The sequence below is a fragment of the Rhinatrema bivittatum genome, chromosome 4, assembly GCF_901001135.1.
Source record: "Rhinatrema bivittatum chromosome 4, aRhiBiv1.1, whole genome shotgun sequence".
Lineage (NCBI taxonomy): Eukaryota > Metazoa > Chordata > Amphibia > Gymnophiona > Rhinatrematidae > Rhinatrema > Rhinatrema bivittatum.
Genome location: NC_042618.1, coordinates 79,707,854 through 79,729,786, shown reverse-complemented (window position 1 = coordinate 79,729,786; position 21,933 = coordinate 79,707,854). Strand labels below are relative to the sequence as shown.

The 21,933-nt window shown below is 43.4% G+C and overlaps 1 protein-coding gene across 1 annotated transcript in view; it reads right to left on the bottom strand.

Moving 5' to 3' along the window:
- MDGA2 (MAM domain containing glycosylphosphatidylinositol anchor 2) overlaps positions 1 to 21,933 on the bottom strand; it is a 1,648,575-nt gene that overhangs the window by 383,916 nt on the left and 1,242,726 nt on the right. Inside the window, exon 10 of the mRNA XM_029598388.1 lies at positions 4,478 to 4,626. Coding sequence (XP_029454248.1) covers positions 4,478 to 4,626 — 149 coding nt within the window. The remainder of the gene's footprint in view (positions 1 to 4,477; positions 4,627 to 21,933) is intronic.

Sequence of the window (21,933 nt, the reverse complement as noted above, 5' to 3'; positions counted from 1 at the left end):
GCACACACATACCAGACAGGTTCCTAATCGTTCACACGCACACACACTAGGGATATGCAGAGGGACCCCATACGTTGCATTCGGGATTCGTATTCGTCGGGGGGCAGATATGTTGCATTCAGCAAGGGGGCTCCCCGAAACGTTCTATACGTCAATTCCTATTTGTTTCCCCACTAAAATTAAATTAACTACAACCCCCCACCCTCCTGACTGCCCAAGACTTACTAAAACTCCCTGGTGGTCCAGCGGGGGGTCCAGGAGCCATTCCCTGCACTCACACCCTCGGCTACCAGTTTCAAAATGGTGCCGATAGCCTTTGATCTACTATTCACAGGGGCTACCGGTGCCATTGGTCAGCCCCTGTCACATGGCCATCGGCGCCAATTTGTGCTACTACCATGTGACAGGAGCTGACCAATGGCACCGGTAGCCCCTGTGACATAGTAAGGGCAAAGGCTATCGGCACCATTTTGATTACTGGCAGCCGATGGCCCGAGTGCAGGAGATCGCTCCCGGACCCCCTGCTGGACCACCAGCGATAGCCATTTCCCTCACTATGTCACAGGGGCTGACCGTCGGCCCCTGTGACATAGTGAGGGCAAAGGCTATCGGTGCCATTTTGAATACTGGCAAAGGCTAGCGGCTGCCAGTATTCAAAATGGCGCCGATAGCCTTTGCCCTCACTATGTCACAGGGGCCGACGGTCGGAGTGCAGGAGGTCGATCCCGGACCACTGCTGAACTTTTGGCAAGTCTTGTGGGGGTCAGGAGGGTCCCACAAGACTTGCCAAAAGTCCCTGGTGGTCCAGCAGGGGTCAAGAAGCAATCTCCTGCACTCGGGCCTTCGGTTGCCAGTAATCAAAATGGTGCCGATAGCCTTTGCTCTTACTATGTCACAGGGGTACCAGTGCCATTGGTCAGCCCCTGTCACATGGTAGGAGCACAAGATGGTGCCAATGGCCATGTGACAGGGGCTGACCAATGGCACCGGTAGCCCCTGTGACATAGTAGGTCAAAGGCTATTGGCGCCATTTTGAAACCAGCAGCCAAGGGTGTAAGTGCAGGGGATGGCTCCCGGACACCCCACTGGACCACCAGGGAGTTTTGGTAAGTCTTGGGGGGGAGGTCAGGAGGGTGGGGGGGTTTGTTTAAATTGGTTCCTAGGCGGCCGAATAATTCGGCGAAGATTTGTTGTATTCGTGAGCAGTCGCGATATGTTTCGATTACCCACAAATACAACGAATAAGGCCCTATACGCTGCGGATTCCCAATTCATAGGGAATGAATGCATACCCCTGCACACCACAGTCAGATTCCCATGCACACACACACACACACACACACACACACACACACACACACACACATACACACCCTAGACAGGTTCCTATACATACACACACCAGTCAGGTTGCCATAGACATACATACACACTCCCCAGTCAGGCTCCCATTTACCTACCCCCTTCAGTCAGGCTCTGATTCACATATGCCCTCCCCCCCCCCCCAGTCAGGTTCCCATTCACATCCCATCCCAGGTAAGCTCCTATTCACATATCCCTCCTCCAGTCAGGCTCCCATTCATACACACCACAACAGCAGGCCAGGCTCTCATTTACACACACATCCCACATCATACCCCCCAGTAAGACTCTCTTTCATTCACTCACACACACACACACCATTGGGAGCCATTCTGCTGCTCCTTCTCGCTAATCAAATCACGTGAGGCTAGCACTTCCTCTATACTGATCTGTTATACTGTAAACCAATATGATGTCGCTACGAATATCGGTATAGAAAAGTTTATAAATAAATAAATAATAAATAAATAAATCTTGAGCATCATGAGATCAGCATAGAGCACATGCTAACTGCTTGTGTTTTGGACAGCACAAGCTGGCACCAAGAAGGAGTAGGAGAATGGGCTCCTTCTTCTTTCTTTGGCCAGTGCACTGTATGCACACCAGGTAGCATTGGACCTGAATACATCTGACTTTGGTCCAGTTAGAGTTCATTTTATTTACATTATGATACTGTTATTTTCAAAGCCATTATGTCACGGGCGAAGTATAATCATCTCATGTATGTTGCTTTCTAGTATCAACAGCATTTACATGATCTCTTTAGGAAATCAAATGAATGAATTCTGCTAAGGCATTTCATAATATAGAATATGAATTTCAGCTGAACAGAACAAATATTACTAAATTCTCTTTGATGCATTAGTTACAAACATTTCTGAAAAACAAAATATAACTCAATTTAAAATATTTTTTTAAATAAGCCTGCTTTAAAAATTAAAATTAAATGCCCTAGATTCAAACTGACTTTTAATAATGCTTTTAGCAGATTAGTTTCTCATTATGTCAGAAAACAAGATCTCCAAACATAATCTATCTATATAGTTATAGAAAAAGATATAAATATTATAATTCTACCTTGCTTAGTATTGTAAATACAAGCATGCAATAAATATCTTACTAGATAAACGAAGCTTGACCGACGTGCCGCAAATGCGCAGTAGAGACCAGCTCTACCGCGCATGTGCGGGCGAGCACGTCGCTCTGAGCAAGCGTCTGAAAGAAAACAATGGCGGCGTCCAGTGGCAGCAGCGGGCGGCGGCGGTACCGGCAGCGGCGGCGACGGCGGTAGCGAGCGGCGGCGGTACCGGCAGCGGGCGGCGACGGCGGTAGCGAGCGGCGGCAACGGTGGTAGCGGCGACGGCGGTAGCGGCCAGTAGCGAGGGAGGAAGAAGAGAGAGAGAGGGAGGGACGGACTGAGTGGGAGGGAGGGACAGAGAGAGAGAGTGGGAGGGAGTGACTGAGTGAGAGGGAGGGACTGAGTGGGAGGGAGGGAGTGGGACTGAGGGAGAGTGAGTGGGACTGAGTGAGGGGGGAGGGAGTGACTGAGTGAGAGGGAGGGACTGAGTGGGAGGGAGGGATTGAGTGAGGGGAGGGAGTGAGGGGGAGGGACTGAGTGGGAGGGAGGGAGTGGGACTGAGGGAGAGAGAGGGAGGGAGGGGAGGGGGACTGAGGGAGGGGGACGGAGGGAGTGGGGACAGAGGGAGTGGGACTGAGTGAGAGAGAGGGGGGAGGGAGTGAGTGAGACTGAGTGGGAGGGAGGGACTGAGTGAGAGGAGAGGGAGAGAGGAGAGGGAGGGTGGGGAGGAGTGGGTGAGGGAGGGAGGGAGGTAGGAGGTGGTGAAGAGTGAGGGGAGAGAGAAAGAGGGGGAGGTGAGAGACAGAGGGATGTAGCCTGTTTTAACGGGCTTAACGGCTTGTCTACCTTATAAATGGCCTGTGACCGACGGCCCGCAAATGCGCAGTAGAGACCAGCTCTACCGCGCATGTGCGGGCGAGCACGTCGCTCTGAGGCAGCTTCAGAAAGAAAAAAAAATGGCTGCGTCCAGTGGCAGCGGCGGGCGGCGGCGGCGTACCGGCAGCGGGCGGCGACGGCGGTAGCGAGCGCGGCGGTACCGGCAGCGGGCGGCGACGGCGGTAGCGGCGACGGCGGTAGCGGGCGGTAGCGAGGGAGGGAGAAGAGAGAGAGAGGGAGGGACGGACTGAGTGGGAGGGAGGAGGCGGAGAGAGAGAGTGAGAGGGAGGGACTGAGTGGGAGGGAGGGGATTGAGTGAGGGGGAGGGAGTGGGACTGAGTGAGGGGAGGGAGTGGGACGGAGTGAGGGGGAGGGAATGGGACTGAGTGAGAGGGAGTGGGACTGGGAGAGAGAGGGAGGGAGTGGGACTGAGGGAGAGTGAGTGGGACTGAGTGAGTGAGAGGGAGGGGGGAGGGAGTGACTGAGTGGAGGGAGGGATTGAGTGAGGGGGAGGGACTGAGTGAGGGAGTGGGACTGAGGGAGAGGGAGTGGGACTGAGGGAGAGGACGGAGGGAGTGGGGACTGAGTGAGAGTGAGTGGGACTGAGTGAGTGAGAGTGAGTGGGACTGAGTGAGTGAGAGTGAGTGAGACTGAGTGGGAGGGAGGGACTGAGTGATAGGAGAGGGAGGGTGGGGAGGAGTGGGTGAGGGAGGGGGTGGTGAAGAGTGAGGGGAGAGAGAAAGAGGGGGAGGTGAGAGACAGAGGGATGTAGCCCGTTTTAATGGGCTTAATGGCTTGTTAAAAATAAATAGAGGTATTATATACATTTTATATAAATATATATAGAGATAAATAATAAATTTAATTTAGAAGCAAAATTCTTTCATGCAAGCTTTCTAGTATATCTAAGGTTGTAGCTTTGAGAAACCCTTAGAAGAATGTCTTTAATCTCAGTCCCCTCACATTGGAAAATGTGTAAATTGGTTTCAGGGATTTGTAAGTGGCTCAAGAGAACTGCTTGTGCAGTAAAGCAATAAATCTAAAAGGAAGGTAAGTACAACTTCCAGATTCATGGAGAAGAGGTTTAAAAAAAAAAGAGGCATGGCCCATATGGATTTAATAAAAATGGATCTTTTTGTAAGACCTAATTTATTTTCTCACCTGCTTGATCCCTAAGCGGTATGCAACAATACGGTCCACTGCATCGGGGTTCATTTGAGTCCACTGCAGACTGTAGTCATAAACACGGGGTCTGTTTTGCCACAAAGGGTTGTAGGTGTCATAGTAGAATTCAGGAGCAAAGGCCTTTCCTGCACAGGACATAGAGGAAAAGAAATTATTGAAAATGTGTGGATTTTTTTTTTTAACCTTCTTGCTTTTTATTGTATAACATTTTATGTAGTATTTTTTCACTTCAAAGGGACACATTTTTGGGCTGAGCCTGTGGATTAAGCCACAATTCAGTGCACTATGGTACCTCACTCGATAGGATTGGTGAAGCTTGACAGTGCACTTAGCCTTGGGGGGGGGGGAGGGGGGATAGTGGAAGGGTAGCCACTTCAGTGGCTGATCCCATTGGTCAACAAGTAAGACTGAGGGGCACCTTGAAGGAGATACCAGTCATCCCTCAGGCTCCTGTGGGCCCATGTGCCACTCCCAGAATACTACCTAATGTGAGAGCAGGGAGGGGGCATAAATGGAGGGAAATGAGAAAGATTGCGCATAAATTATGGAGACAATTTTCAAATCGGCCACATAGTTGCAAACTACGAGATTATTAACAAATTTAGAAAACGAAAATATCTGCATTGTTACATTTTCAAAATTTTAAAGTGGAAAGTATATGTGCTAATGACTTCTGCTTATTTTGCACCTGCTATTTATGCTGGTGGTGGAATTGGCATAAAAGTGCATGTATATTTGAGAAGCAAATGTATGCATGCTGCTCTCCTCCCTGTCTAAATGCTAAAAGTATGAGCGCTAAGAAACCTACTCATTTAAGTGCATTTGAGGAAGGTAATTTTTAATCAAGCCATTTTACCCAGGTAAATACCAATTTATCCCAATAAATACCTCTGAAAATTGCCCTCCCAAGACTTGATTACATCTATTAATTTTTCACATAATCATAAATTGATTTAATAACATAATCTATTATATAATATAGTTTTTATCTCCTTTATTGAAGTATGCATACAACACTACACAAAGGATGTTACAATATGAAGTTATAAAAAACTTCTTAAAAAAGATCCAAGGCAAATATACTTAATACATCTAACCTGCAACCAATTAATAGAATAAAAGGGAGATAAAGCCCAAAGAGTGCCAATTGTGAACACTTTTAAATTCAGTGCACTGTGGGCACAGGATCCAAATTTGGTATCTCATCTGATAGAACTAACCAGGTTTGATAGTGCACTCAGCCTTGCAGCAGCTAAGCACCCAAAATCTGGAACAAAGTAGCACTATCCCTTTCCCTTGAACCATGCTACCTCACATTAAAGAAAAACGAAAAGCTTAGCTGTTCAACCAAGCTTTTCCCTAGCCCCACTAGTTAATTATTTCTAAGATCCAATATGCTAGGACATTTATTTAACACTAAAAGCACAAGACACTACAACATATGTTATTAATGTATCTGAGAGTCTAGATTAAGTCAACTGTAATCCACTTTGAGGCCATTCTTGAAAACAACATAATATCAAATGTTTAATAAATACATACAAATATTCAGGAGAGCAAAGCAAACAGCTCCCCTATTATATATTTTAATTGGCAATAAAATGCAATATATGCTGTTTAATGTGTACTATAGTCCTATCGCGGTTTGATAAATCTCCCCCTAAATATTTAAATAGTTGTCACCTGTGACAAGATGAATTAGAATATACAAATCATGGACGGCCCTTGAGAGAGAGCGAGGTGCCCCTCCCCCAACACCAGCTGGTGTATCCTAGGGAAGTTATAGCCCGGCACACTCATACCTGCAGTAGAGGGCCCCTTGAAAAGAACACTGGACTCTGAGAGCGACCAAAGGTGTTCCTGCCCCCAACGTCATCTGATATGTCCCAGGGAAGTTAAAAGCCAGTGCACTCATATCTATGGTGGAGAGCCCCTTGAGAAGAACATTGGTCTCAGAGAGACCAAGGCACCCCTTCCCCGACATAAGCTGCTGTGTCCCAGGTAAGTTAAAAGCCCCTCTGTTCATTTTTGGTGTGATCTTCACAGTGAAATTTCCTTGGAGATTCTGGTTGAAATAGGTAAAAAGAGGAAGGGCAATCCTTATCTGCTCCCTTCTATGTCAAGTCAAATCCCCTCAACTACCCAGTTGATACTGAACTTGCTTAATTTTGGAAACAATTTCGGGACCATTGGATCTTGAAGGTACCGCTCTCAACCCTCAGGATTCTTTCATTTCTCTGCCCCGAAGGTCCAGTTCCCCAAAAGACTCTGTTAAATTGCTAGGTTAAGAGAGCAATGAAACAAGCCTAGAAGTGGTGGTGAGTGTTTCAGCTGTCCCTAGCTGTTCTCCATGTGGAAAATGTAAAACCTCCCCCTCGGGTGTTCCTATTCTTGAGAAATTTGAGGTTGTTACATTGGACTCTCTTTGGGTAGCTGTCTTCAAATTGGAAATGACTGTCTGCTCAAATAGAATCCATGGCTAGGTTTTCTGGATCTTTTACTACACATTTGACCATCACTTGCAAGAGATATCAGATCAAGTTAAAGAATTGTCTGGTTAAAATTCAATGCCAAAAAATCCAAGAGACAAATTTTTCTTTATTGAAAGACAATCGGGTTTTACATAGATGGGTAGAGACTTTTGGTAGTATGACCAGAAATTGGAATTCATGTTTTCTTTATTTAATACGAGCTTCTATGATTTCTCCTTTAGTGATTTTGAGCCAGTTCTATACACAGTTTCTTTCGGAGACAATTCCTAAGTTTGCTAAGATTTTTTACCTTCCTGACTAGATCTGAAGATATTGTGGTATTTGATGTTTCCTCTTTCAACAGTTTTGATTTTTTTGGAAAATTCTCATACTACTATTAATGATTCAGCAACTCTTCCTATGGAATATATATATGCAAGAATCTGATAAATTCTGGATATTGAGCCTTTTTCTTCTTCTAAAGGAGCAGCTTTTTTTTTTACATAAAGGGGTGGATTTTAAAAGGCCGCCGGCACGCGTAAAGCCCCGGGACGCGCGTAAGTCCCGGGGCTTTCGAAAAGGGGAGGGAGGGGGCGTGTCCGGGGGCGTTCCTGAAACGACGCGGCATTTCAGGGGCGTGCCGCGGCGTTTCGGGGGCGGGCACAGGGGCGTGGTGCCGGCCTGGGGGAGTGGTTGAGGCCTCCGGAACAGTCCCCGGGACCGGAGGACGGAGCGGGGCTGCCGGCCGACGTGCACAAAGTTAGATAGGGTCAGGGGGTGGGTTAGGTAGGGGAAGGGAGGGGAAGGTGGGGGGAGGGTGAAGAAAAGTTCCCTCCAAAGCCGCTCTGAAATCGGAGCGGCCTCGGAAGGAACAGGCAGGCCGCGCTGGGCTCGGCGCGTGCAGGTTGCACAAATGTGCACCCCCTTGCGCGCCGACCCCGGATTTTATAAGATACGCGCGGCTACGCGTATTTTTTTTATAAGATACGCGCGGCTCGCGTATTTTTTAAAAATCTACCCCATACTGTTTTTTCCTGACTTGGTCAGGGATACTCATATCCATAGGAAGCTTTTCGTAGAAAAGAAGTCTAGGGTTCTATCGGGGATACTTTTTTATTGAAATACCCCTGTAAATATGTAGTTAAATTTCATGGATCTAGCTATTTTTTTTCAATCCTATTCAACAAGGTAATTTCTTACAGAACAAGTCCTTTCCAATTGTTTACATTAGATAATATCTGAACCATTAAGTGTAGTTTCCACATTTTCTTTGTATATTTCTTTTTTTTTTTTTTTTTTAATTTAAACTTTTATTATTTTCATTAAAGACATTCTTTAAGAAATAACAGGAAAATATGTTATACATTCAATAATCCATATCATATAACAAGAGAACAATCATCATCCTTATACTTTGCAAACATATCATATAATTGGGGGAGGAAAATAATAATATATATTTACTTATATATATCTTATAACATAGGAGTTTCTTTTACAAGTTAAACCCCCTATCACTTTCAATCTGAGAGAGGAAGAATGGAATTACTTTTACTGGACTTCGTTCTCTGAGGTCACAACTTGATTTTTATCTGACAAAAACATTTCTAAGTGTGCCGGGTCAGAAAAAACAATTTTTTTCCCTTGATATGTTATAAGACACAAACATGGAAATTTTAAAAAGAAAGTGGCTCCCAATGCTAACACCTGATCTTTTAATTTCAAGAAATATTTTCTCTTGACTTGTGTCGCCCGGGCCACATAGGGAAAAATCTGAATCTTTTGACCACAAAACGGCACATCTTTATACCTAAAAAACTTTTTGAAAACACTCTCCTTATCCTGTTCTGTTATAAAGGAAATAAAAAGAGTAGCTCTCTTATTTATTATGTCAATAGACTCTTCCAAAAAGGTAGAAACCCCTATACTAGGAGGGATTTCTGTAACCAAATTTCCCTCATCCTTTTTAGATCTTTTTAATGGGAAATAAAATATTCTTGATATCTTAGGGATAGCTTTGTCTTCATAGAATAATATTTCCTTCAAAAATTTTTTGAACATTTCTTCTGGAGAGAGCAAATGCGTTAAAGGAAAATTAATAATTCTTAAATTTTTGGATCTTAACATATTTTCTATATATTCAATTTCTTTATGCATGACTATGCTATCACGAATAAACACATTTCCAGAATTTTGCATTAATTGTACCTTGCTGGTCAAAGCATTGACTTCTTTCTCACAATAACTAATTTTCTTAGTATGTTCTTCTATTACCTCTCTATTAGCATTAATCACAGTAGACAAGGAGTTGTTCATCATTACCACATTACTATCAAGTCGTGAGATCATCCGCCCAAGATCTACTAATGTAACATTGTCAGGTACTGCTACCGGATCAGTGCTGCATTGTATATCGACTGGGAGTTTAACCTTAGACACTTCCAAAGTTAATACTGATTTTAAAGTTTCAGTCCTTGGGGAATCAGGTTGTTGTATCATCCCCGACTCCCCTTGAACTGCTCCTACCAGTCTGCTTGTCGCCTCTCTAGATGTTTCCGGATTTGGCTGCGGTGGAGATGTTGGTCCATTGCCAGGACTTAGGGAGACTAATGATGTAGCTCCCAAACTGTCCTCTTGTGGCCTTTCCATCAGTCGTGTGACATGATGGTCCATGGGGCCGGTGCGATTTTGTTGCACTGGTGAAGAGGTGAAGATTTTTGCCTTCCTCTTTCTGCCCATAAGTAATTAAATGTTAACAAAATATAAGCAAATATAAATATGGACACCGGCCTCCGGACTCTTCCGGACTAAGCCGGACCAAGCCGCGCGCCCCTTCGGAGCGCGCGGCTTAGGAGGCGCGCCGGCGGCGATGGTGCGCCGCACTTCCGCTGTTTTTATCGTCGGTGAGGGGACGCCCTTGCTGACGTCACTCAGCCGCACCCCCAGCACTTCCTGCTGGCGATGGATACTCGGGGACCACGGGATGAAATCTCGGGGTCCACGGGTCCAGGTAGGGCTCGGGGAAGGCAACAACCCCCTCCTTCTCTCTCGCTCACTCCCCGGTTCTGCTCACCACACCGCTGCTCTTATCGTCGGTGAGGGGACGCCCTTGCTGACGTCACTCAGCCGCGCCCCCAGCACTTCCTGCCGGCGATGGATACTCGGGGTCCACGGGATGAAATCTCGGGGTCCACGGGTCCAGGTTGGGCTCGGGGAAGGCAACGACCCCCTCCTTCTCTCTCGCTCACTCCCCGGTTCTGCTCACCACACCGCTGCTCTTATTGTCGGTGAGGGGACGCCCTTGCTGACGTCACTCAGCCGCGCCCCCAGCACTTCCTGCCGGCGATGGATACTCGGGGTCCACGGGATGAAATCTCGGGGTCCACGGGTCCAGGTAGGGCTCGAGGAAGGCAACGACCCCCTCCTTCTCTCTCGCTCACTCCCCCTTCTTTGTATATTTCATGGTTAATCCTCTCCCATATTTTGGTATGATTTTTCAGGTTTATTTCTTTTTTTTTTTTCATTTTCTTGGTGTCCAGAAATACCTTGATTATTATATTTGGAGATAATCCTGTCTAATTTCCTGAAACAAGAGTGTATTCTTGTATTTGATTTTTGAAAAAAGTTAAAGAAAAAGGAAGAAAAAAGGATATACAAGTCAGTCAATTCTTTGGACTCTGAAAGATTTGTTCTTTTTTAGATTACTATAAAATGAATGCCATTTTTATGATGGATTAATTTATTTAAAGAGGTTATCCTAGGCTGGTAGTTCATCAAGCTTTTAAAAGTGTGTTGTATATTAATGGGGTCATTCATTAAAAAAGATTCTACCACTACAGGATCATCTAGAATGCATTCTCACCTATACTCATCCTACTAATCATGTCATGGATATTCTTAAAAAGGATTGGCCTTTATTCCAAAATGTCATGCAGTTTTTCGGAAACCTGTAATATTTGCATTTAAATGTGGACAGAATATTCATCACTATTTGGTTTCATCTTATTTGCCTCTAAGATATTCTGAAGATAGTAATGGGCACCACAGTTTTGAACACCCTATTTTTTGTCCTACCTTGGATTTCGATGGCTTTATTCATGCCAGCACTGGGAAATGTTATTTATTAAGAAACTCGACTTCATGTGAATCATATCAAGTAGTTTATGTGACCTGGTGCCCATATGATTTATTGTACATTGGTAAGACCATAAAATGATTAAAAACATAGGGCCTAATTTTCAAAAGTATTTACATATTAAAAATGGGTTTTATAAGTATGCATTCACTTTTCCCGTATAAGTGGGATTTTGAAAATTGCTACACTATATGCCATTGAATTGTCCATAGGATTTACCCATGTAAGTGCATTTTACGTGGGTAAATGGGTTTTGAAAATTACTGTAATAGCAAGAGTGGGGAAGCCTCACATGCCAAAGTGCAAATGTAAACAAAGAAATGTGAGGAAATAATTTAAATCCAAAAGTAATATTTATGATGATCCGGTGCAATCACAAGATTTCTAAATGTCAAGTTCAAAGTAACATCTTTATTAGCTTTATGCTGATATTATCGCTGTATCAGTTACAGAATTCTTCAGCCTTAAAGTCCCTCTAAGTATTAAAGTCCCCTGACATGGCCATGTTTCGTCAGTTGGCTTCTTTGGAAGGGACTTCACTGTAAATCAAACAAAACAAGATGAATCTTTCTCTAAAGGTTCAGTGAAAAACATTAGCCTGGGCAGCCACGTCAGGGAGGTGAAGGTAGGGGAGGACACAGTGACACACCTTACATATACAAATACAAAACTCAGTTAACCAGAAGTGGGATAAAATTGGCTGCAGCTTTATTACAATAAATGGTGTTACAAGCTTCGTTCCCAAGCCATAACATAAGTAAACTATCCAAGGGTTGTCCTCTGTGCAGGCAGCACCTCACCTCCGGCCCCAGGCCCGTCACAACAAGATAATTTCTTACAGAACAAGTCCTTTCCAATTGTTTAGTTAGATAATATCTGAACCAATAAGTATAGAGCAGAATGTAAGTCACAGGACTAGAAATAAACAGAACATGGTGAACTAATACCTAACAAGGATACCATAGACCTTCTTAGAGCAAGGAGTTTAAACAACGGAGCCCACAGACCCGATGCTTAAGTTAGCCAATTGAAACAGAAATCACCATTGCAGAAAATCACCCATTGCATGGTAGAGATGTGCATTGTTTATTTTTATTAGTTCAGGCTTCATTTTCGGGCCCCCGCAGGAAAATTCATTCTTCCTGTGGGTTGTTTTTTCTTTTTTGGTGGATCCCGATTTTCGTGTTAGTGCGCACTAAGGGGCAGATTTTCAAAAGGTTACGCGCATAACATATGTGTGTAAACCCCGAAAAGCTGCCCCTGCCTGCCCCTGTGTGCGCTGAGCCTATCTTGCATAAGCTCGGTGGCGTGCGCAAGTCCCGGGACATGCATATGTCCTGGGGCTTCGAAAAAGGGGCGGGAAGGGGGCGGGTCCGGGGGCATGGCGGCAGTCCTGGGGCGGGTCCGGGGCGGGTCCGAGGGTGGTCCGGAGGCGTGGCGGATGTTGGGGTGTTGCGGGGGGGCAGACCCGAGTCCTCCAGCACAGCGGCCTGTGCTGGGGGCTGGAGAGCCGGTAGGCGTAACTTCTACAATAAAGGTTAGGAGGGAGTTTTACCTAGGGCTGGGGGGCGGGTTAGATAGGGGAAGGGAGGGGAAGGTGCGGGGGGGCGGAGGGAACGGAGGAAGGCTGTGCGGCTCGGCCCGCGCAAGTTGCACAATTGTGCACCCCCTTGCGTGCACTGACTCTGGATTTTATAACATGCATGCGGCAGCGCGCGCATTGTATTAAATCGGGCGTAGATTTGTTCGCGCCGGGTTAAGCGAACAAAACTACACCCGCGCGCAGGTTTAAAGATCTGCCCCTAACTCCCATTAGTGCTACTCCCGTTACCTCGCACGAACACGAACTATGAATTTTTCAGAACTGAGAGGAGTGTAGGATATCAAACCAGGGGAGTTTGGAGGACCTAGCTATTAACTGGGTAAACTGGTGGACAAACTAGTAAACTGGCAATGGCATGCGTATGCACCCCTTTTAAAATCCCCTGACTTATATGATAGAAATGAGATTTGTGTGAACATGTGTGCGTCCACTTATAATTTGGTGCACATGCATGCACGGCCAGGATATTTTATAACATGCATGTACATACGCACGCATGTTATAAAACAGCTGTCCCTGGGTGTGGGTCGATGCACACATGTCAATAGTGCGCCTGCATGCAGGTTTGAAAGTTACTATCCTTGCATCTTCACCATTAGACTTTTATAGTTCTCTACGCTCCACACACACCACTACCAACCATTTTAAAAGGAGATATGGCTAGCTAGGGTGCATGAACAGAAGTACTGGAGAGTTACAGTGGGGATACAGTACAGGAAAGAGTGACCACCCCAAAGAATAGGGTAAGCACAAGCAGCAACCTGTCTGCTATCATGCCCTTCACTACCTCAGTACACCACAGCCATATTGGCCACACAGAACCAACCCTCCTGAAGCTTGCAACAAAGACCCTTGTCCCATCCTAGCAAATGAGACCCCATCAGAAATGTATGTGACATGCTATCTACAAAGCCTATTCAGGACATGGTCACAGATCCTCTAGCATATTGGACATACAGGTTTGTGGTCTGGCCAGACCTGGCCAAGGGGGTTCAGCATTATCTCTTCTTCCCACAAAACAGTATGGCCAGTGAACATGCTATACTAATAGTGGGGACATTGAGCCCTCATCGTTCAAACCTGATGCCAGATTTAATGAGAAACTTGATATTTTTGAAAATTAATCTGCTTTTGTACAGTTTCCCAGAATTTCCATGCAAGTTGCAGGAAATGTGAAAGCACCTTGGGGTCTTGCTGTCAATCTGCCTTGAACCTGCCTCTGTACCTTGGGGGTTTGGCTGCCACTCTGTCTAGCTGAAATGCCTCTAACACTGCATCTTGCAGGTCTTGCTGCCACTTTGACTTGTTACTGTGCTCTTCAAGCTACACCTTGGGGGGGCTTGCTTAGCTGGCATGCCCCAGATGCTACATTTTGTGGGATCTTGCTGCTGACTTACCTTGCTGGCATGCACATGACACTATACCTTGGGGATTTTGATGCCTCTCTGTTGTTTGCCTCTTGCATCCAAGTTCTCCTTCCCTGCTTCCTTTATGGTTATTCTGGGGTGTTTTGAAACCAAAATAAAATGTATAAAAAGAAAACAAAATACAAGTTTCTCCTTCCAACCCACTTCTTTGCTGGTCCCCCCCCCCCCCCCCCCTTTCCTTTTCTAATTCACCTCTAGGATCCCAGCCTAGTTCTCCTACCATGTTTCTCTCTTCTTTATATTGAGGTGTTTTGTCCACCAAAAGAAATAATGTTTAAAAAGGAAACATAAAATTAGAAGTTTCTCCTCTCACTCCATCACTTTCCTTGCTCTAAACCTTGCTATCTAACTCTTCCAGCCCGCCTGGCCTGCTTTTGGCTCTCTCACGCTTCCTTGGAGAACCCCTGCCATTACAAGTAATGTTTTCCCACTTTGCAGTGCCTTAGGATATTATGCATCTGATCATGTTGCCTTTCCTGCTTTTTTGGTGCCTTCACTGTCTTGGGGATATTCATGCCTCTGTTATGTTTACAATTCCCCTCACTCTTTGTTTTGGGGCTTTTGGTGCCATTCTGTCTTTCTGTATCATTTTGTATGCTGTGTCTTGCCTTCTAATCTGTACCTGTTATGAACCTCAGAGGCAGACTGTAGTGAACACCAGCCTGAACCTTGCCTGTTTCTTCTCTGTCCCAGAGTTTGTGTGTATGCACAAGGATTCAGCACACATAAACAATGTGTGAGATAATTTTGCACACGCTGAGAGTTACTATATTTATATATTTGTATATACCAACATTCCATCAGAGATATCACATTGGTTTATATTCAGGTACTGTAGGTATTTCCCTATCCCAGTGGGCTTACAATCTAAGGGGGTCATTTTCCAAGGAGTTACCGAGGGTGATAATTCCGCAAATCGCGCTAACAGCCGTTAACGCGATTTGCGAATTTTTAATTTTGTATTCAGGGGGTGGAGTAAATGTAAAGTAGGGAGGATTTATCGTGTGCTGCGAAACAGCCGCAGTGTTAGCGCCGTTCATGATGGAGAGAGAGAGAGAGAGAGAGAGAGAGAGAGAGAGAAAGAGAGAGAGAGAGAGAGAGACTTGCTATAGTGCCTCCTCCCTAGACAGGTATTTGTATCCCTATGGGAGGCCCACCTAGTAACTCGAGGTGAGGGTTAAGTATTAGTGTAGGGGGTTAGGGGCCACTTTGACATTCAACGTGAGATGTACGAACAGAACAGTGGTCTCTTGTGAAGATTTGCTGGCCTTCGGAGTGAGGAAACTCACTCCAAGATGAGATTTGGGCAATCGACCCCGGATTTTATAACATGTGCGCGCATGTTAAATAAAATCGGGCGTAGATTTGTGCGCACTGGATTGCGCACACAAATCTACGCCTGCGCATAGCTATTAAAATCTGGCCCAGTGTATAATCCCTAAACCAGCGAGAAGTTGGCACAGATCCCATGCTACTAATGCCAGTAATAAGCAATGGCATGGATGTCTTATTCAAGAACTTATCCCAACCTTTTATAAAACCCAGGTAAACTAACTGCCTTAACCACATATTCTGGCAATGAATTCCAGAGCTTAATTGTTCATTGGGTGAAAAATAATTTTCTACATTTTGTTTGATATGTGCCTCTTGCTAACTTCATGGAGTGCCCTCTAGTCCTTCTATTATCTGAAAGAGTAAATAAATGATTCATATCTTCCCATTCAAGTTCTTTCATGATTTTTAGACCTCTATTATATCCCTTCTCAGCAGGCTCTTCTCCAAGCTGAACAATCTCAACCTCTTTAGCCTATTCCCCATAGAGGAGCCATTCCAAGCCCTTTATCATTTTGGTCACCCATCTCTGTACCTTCTCCAGTGCATCTATATCCTTTTTGAGGTGTGGTGACCAGAATTACACACAGTATTCAAAATGTATTCACACCGTGGAGCAATATAGAGGATTATGACATTCTCCATTTTACTCACCATTCCCTTCCTAATAATTCCTAATATTCTGTTTGCTTTTTTGACCACCGCAGCACACTCAGCTAATAATTTCAATGTATTTTCCACTATGATAGCAGATCTTTTTCCTGGATGGTAACTCTGAATATGAAACCCTACAGATCCCTGAGGCACTCCACTGTTTACCTTTTTCCACTGAGAAAACTGGCCATTTAATCCTACTGTCTGTTTCTGTCTTTTAATCAATTTTAATCGACAAAAGGACATCTCCTCCTATCCCATGACTTTTTAATTTTCTCAGGAATCTCTCATGAGGGACTTTGTCAAACACCTTCTGAAAATCCAAATATACTACATCTACCGGTTCACCTTTGGCCACATGTAAACCGCCATGATATTTTTTGAATGGCGGTATACAAAAGATTTTAAAATAAACGAATAAAATACATATTAATCCCTTTAAAACATGTAGCAGATTTGCGAGGCAAGATTTCCCTTGGATAAATCCATGCCGTCTGTGACCCATTAGACCATGTCTATCTATATGTTCTGCGATTTTTGTTCTTTAGAATAGTTTCCACTAATTTTCCCAGCGCTGAAGTCAGACTCACCGGCCTGTAGTTTCCTGGATCACCCCAGAGCCCTTTCTAAAGGAGCCCTTTTTAAAGTGTGTTGTTTGTTTGAATTCACAACCTACTTTTCAGGTGACAGGGTTTATTTAGAATCTTTTAGCTCAAATGATTCTTTACTTCTAGGCACATGGACTACTTTTGCTTTTATTGAAACCTCTCTATTGGGATGCCCTAGCTCTCCTGTTTCATTGGTATCCTTCAAAGTTACCTCCCTCTGAACCATGCATTGCTGAGCAACTGTCAGCTTTCCCTTTTGTTGCAGTTTAAAAGCTACTTTCTCTCCTTTGTAAAGGTTAGCACCAGCAGCCTGGTTCCACCCTGGTTAAATGGAGCCCATCCTTTTGGAAAACACTCCCCCTTCTCCAAAAGGTTGCCCAGTTCTTTACAAAACTGAATCACTGCACCATCCTCTCATGTACACATTGAGACTCTGGAGCTCTGCCTGCCTCTGGGGACCTGTGTATGGAACAGGCAGCATTTCAAGGAATGCTACCCTGGAGGTTCTGGATTTCAGCTTTCTATCTCTTACTGCTGCTGTGCTTCTCTTGTGGTGCCTTGGGGAACCCCAGTCACTGCCGGTATTACGGTTCCTTGGGCTATTCATGCCACGTTTGGTGCCAAATTGACACAATCTTATTGTACTGGAGTATCCTTCACCCTTCTAATGATGTCTACCCACAAGTTTCTTTAGAAATTATTAGAAAACCCCAATTTGGGAGCTCAAAATAGATTGCATTGCTTCCTCCATTGACATTAAATGGGAAACAAATGAACGAATAAAAGGAATGATTGAAAAATAATTTTTCATGGAATACACTAACTAAAACAAAATATTTACCTCTGCACATTCCTGGTGTCTTTGTTTAATTAATGTAGGATATTTTCCCTTCAATATGTTTTAAGATTTTGATAAAATAAATAGATTTTTTAGCATTAAAATTATTTGAAAAAGTATGGCTAAATTATTTAAGTAGTTCACATTTTTCCTTTTAGGAGTGTTTGTAGTGATTGTGCTGATTTAGCCAGGTTGCTTTTTTGTGCCCTTTATATTATAATTTCCAGTTCAATTTTCTTTTGTTTCTTTATTTTAGAAAGTCAAAAACATTTCCTGCTAGAATGGGAACCACAGAAATGGTACAAATATTGTTTTCCTCTGTGTTGTTTGAACCTGATAACTTATACCTTTGGCTTTTAAGTCTGTACCTTGTGGCTTAATGTACCGTGATAAGAACACTATAAATTAAATAGGCATAGTGGTAAAGAGATCTACTGAAGACAACAAAGCTGCAAATCAGCAAAACGATCTATAAGGCTTCAAGGAGAACAGATTTTATTCCCTGAAGAAATATCCACTAACTCTATATTCTAAAAACAGTCCAAGGTTGCATTACTGTAGAACCTTTTGCCTTTTTCACTTAAAATATACTAAACCCAGGCTGCTGAAATCAGTGTCAATATTTAATGTGCTACTGAAAAGAGCTGTCTTTGGAAGAGACTTTGGCTTACGAAAGTCACCCACAACATTCGTGAATCATAAAAATATAAATCAGTAGTAGCATAAAAAGTGGGATCATAATTTTCAGTTATTTTATTTTTCTCAGAAATGTATCAGTGTTTAATATAAAGAACAAAAATGGGAGAAAATCAGTGGGGTCCAGGCATACAGTTATCAACTGTCTGAAGTCATCATTTTCATCAAAACCATTGTCCTTTCAAGCTATCATTTTTCTAAAGCTAATTGGTATTTTGTCATTGTATGACGATGAAAAGGTCAAATAGTTTGTCTGTCTTGGGATTTATATTGGGTGTCTGTTTTATGATCATAGACAACATTTGACACATTGTGGATTTAATAGGAACTGACAATTTATAGTCAACAGTAGTGAAAAAAAATAGCATTTACAAACAGAAGACGGAAGGTTTTGGATGTTCATAGATAGTAACTTTTAAACCGGTGCACAGGCGCACTTCGGATAGTGTTCCCTGATCCTAAAGCCAGCTTCGGGTCAATAATAAGCCAGTTTACTGGCCCTTGAATCTTCATCTTCTTTGGAGCACTCGAGTAAGCCTCTAATATTCTCTCTATACCACACAAACAGATCAACATGCTTCTTGGTTTCCCTATCCCTATACATCACCATGTTTGCCATGGCGAATACTCCATACCAATCATCAAGAATCAACGTAAACATCAAACTAAGCCTCTCCCACAACACTACAACCGTCATCAAAGGCTAATTCCAATAATGATTTCACCAATCACACAATTCCTCGGCCTTTCTCTGTTATCTCTTACTCTATTCAATGCTCAATCACTTTAAAAAAAAACTCATATCTTAAACGACTACCTTACTGAAGTAAACCCAGATATCTGTGCAATCACAGAAACGTGGTTTAAACCTTCAGATTTAGCTCTGTTAAATCAACTACCAACTCAGCTTTATGATTTTTTCTCCATACCTAGAACCAAAAGAAAGGGAGGAGGTCTGCTTCTCGCAGCCAAGAAAGGTCTAAGAATATCTTTACAACATTCATATACCACATCAAAATTAGAGCTCTCTTTCTTTAAATCTGATCATTTACAAATTGGCCTAATCTACGCTCCACCAGGATCTTTAGATTCTGACCCTTCACCAGTCATTGAACTCTCTGCCAAATACTTCAACCCAGACAAACCTGCCATCTTACTGGGTGATTTCAACTTACATGTCGATGCTTCACCACAATCCCCAAATTGTGTTACCCTACTCTCGGCTCTCAACTACATGGGCTTCACACAAATTATAAAAGCCCCTACCCACAAAGCAGGTCACACTTTAGACCTTATTTTCATTAATCAGTGCATCTCAAACACAAATACAATCACATGTTCACCTGTCCCTTGGTCGGACCATCAAATCATCAACACGACCTTCAAGCTTTCACAACATCCTCCACTTTCGTTCCCAAAAAACACTATTCAATTCAGGAAACCTTGTTCTACAGACCTTCTCATCAATCAGTTCACTAATGAATTATCACATCTCGATCTCTCCAACGCATCTACAGCCACCACCTCATGGTGCAACATCACCAAAAAGATCGCAGACATTACCTGCCCTTCCATCACAAAAGTAGTACAACCTTCGCCAGACAACAGGAAACCCTGGTTCACCCCAGAACTGAAGCTGCTTAAACAAGAGCTAAGAAATAAAGAACACACTTGGAGGAGAAACCCATCCCCCACAACATTAGCTATTTATAAAACCTCCCTCAATGCTTATAGGATCACCATACTGAGAACAAAGAGAGATTTTTTCTCAAAAAAAAATACATCATTTCATATTTGATTCAAAAGCACTTTTCTCCTACGTTTCAGCTCTCACTAAACCATCACCTCCTACCATTCCTGATGATCAAGCACTCAACAAAGCATCAGAACTAGCAGAATACTTTAAGGATAAAATTGACAAACTGACTATCTCTTTCTCATCATCTTTTTCATATCCCCCTTTCCCTCACATTACCTCACCTCAACTAAATACAACGCTGGAAACTTTCGAGACCACTTCAGCACTTGAGATAGAAAACATACTTAAAAAAAATGAAACCGTCATCTCATCCCTTAGACACAATTCCTACTAACCTTCTCATTGCAATAAGAAACTCCATATCAAAACCAATTGCAGACATCATTAACTGCTCTCTCTCCCAGGGTCTAGTTCCTGACCAACTTAAATTAGCCATTCTCAAACCTCTACTTAAAAAACCTAACCTTCCAACCACAGATCCAGCTAACTTCCGCCCAATAGCTAATCTGCCATTGATCGCCAAAATTATGGAAAAGATAGTCAATAAACAACTATCTGAATATTTGGAAGAAAACAACATTCTTGTATCTTCCCAGTATGGCTTTCGGAAATCGTTAAGCACTGAATCTCTCCTTATCTCTCTTACCGATTCTATTCTATCTAATATGGACAAAAAACAACCACATCTTTTGATACTACTAGATCTCTCTGCAGCCTTTGACACTGTCAACCATTCATCTCTATTAAAATGTCTGGCAGATATAGGCATTAAAGGAACAGTCTTCAGCTGGTTCAAATCCTTCCTAGCAAATAGACAATTCAAAGTAAAGATTAACAACAAAGAATCACAACCGATCCCTTCCAACCGGGGGGTCCCTCAGGGTTCCTCCCTTTCCCCTACCCTCTTCAACATTTACCTCTTACCTCTATGTCATCTACTTACTAAACTAAACCTAACTCACTATCTCTACGCGGATGACATCCAGATATTCATCCCAATCTCAGAATCCTTACAAAAAACCTTGGCTCACTGGAACAATTGTTTGCAACAGATCAATCATCTTCTCTCCAGCCTTTGCCTCATTCTTAACAACAACAAAACTGAGATCCTAATCATCAATCAAGACATCAACATCAAACTTCTAACCCAGCTGACCTACTCAACTCATCCACTCCCATATTAAATCACTCACCACATGTTCGAGATCTAGGTATCATGCTAGACAATCAGCTCAATTTTAAAAAATTCATAAGCACAACCACCAAAGACTGTTTTTATAAGTTACAAGTCTTAAAAAAATTGAAGCCTCTTCTTTATTTCAACGATTTTCGGATGGTCCTACAAGCCATTATTATATCAAAAGTTGACTATTGCAATTCGCTTCTCTTTGGCCTTCCATATTCATCCATCAAACCCCTCCAAATGCTACAGAACTCTGCAGCCAGAATCCTTACCAATATGAATAAAAGAGATCACATCACCCCCATTCTCAAGCTCCTCCACTGGCTGCCTATAAAGCAAAGGATCCTATATAAAGTACTCACCGTAATTCATAAATCCATTCACAATATCTCTCCTCTTCAATTATGTAACCAACTACGCCCTCACTCCTCCTCTAGACCCATCAGAGGAGCATATAAAGGCACACTCTATGTACCTTCAACAAAATCCTCGCATCATAAACGTGCCATATCTACAGCAGGCCCCATTCAATGGAATGCGCTCCCACCAGACATTCGGCTTGAGTTCTGCCACTCTTCATTCAAAAAAAAACTTAAAACCTGGCTCTTTAGCCAAGCTTTTCCAGGACCATGATCATCATTTTTTCCCCTCCAACCAGCAAGAACATATCTTCTTCACAAACCCCCATTTTCCATACCACTACCTACTTCGGTATCTAATCTCTTG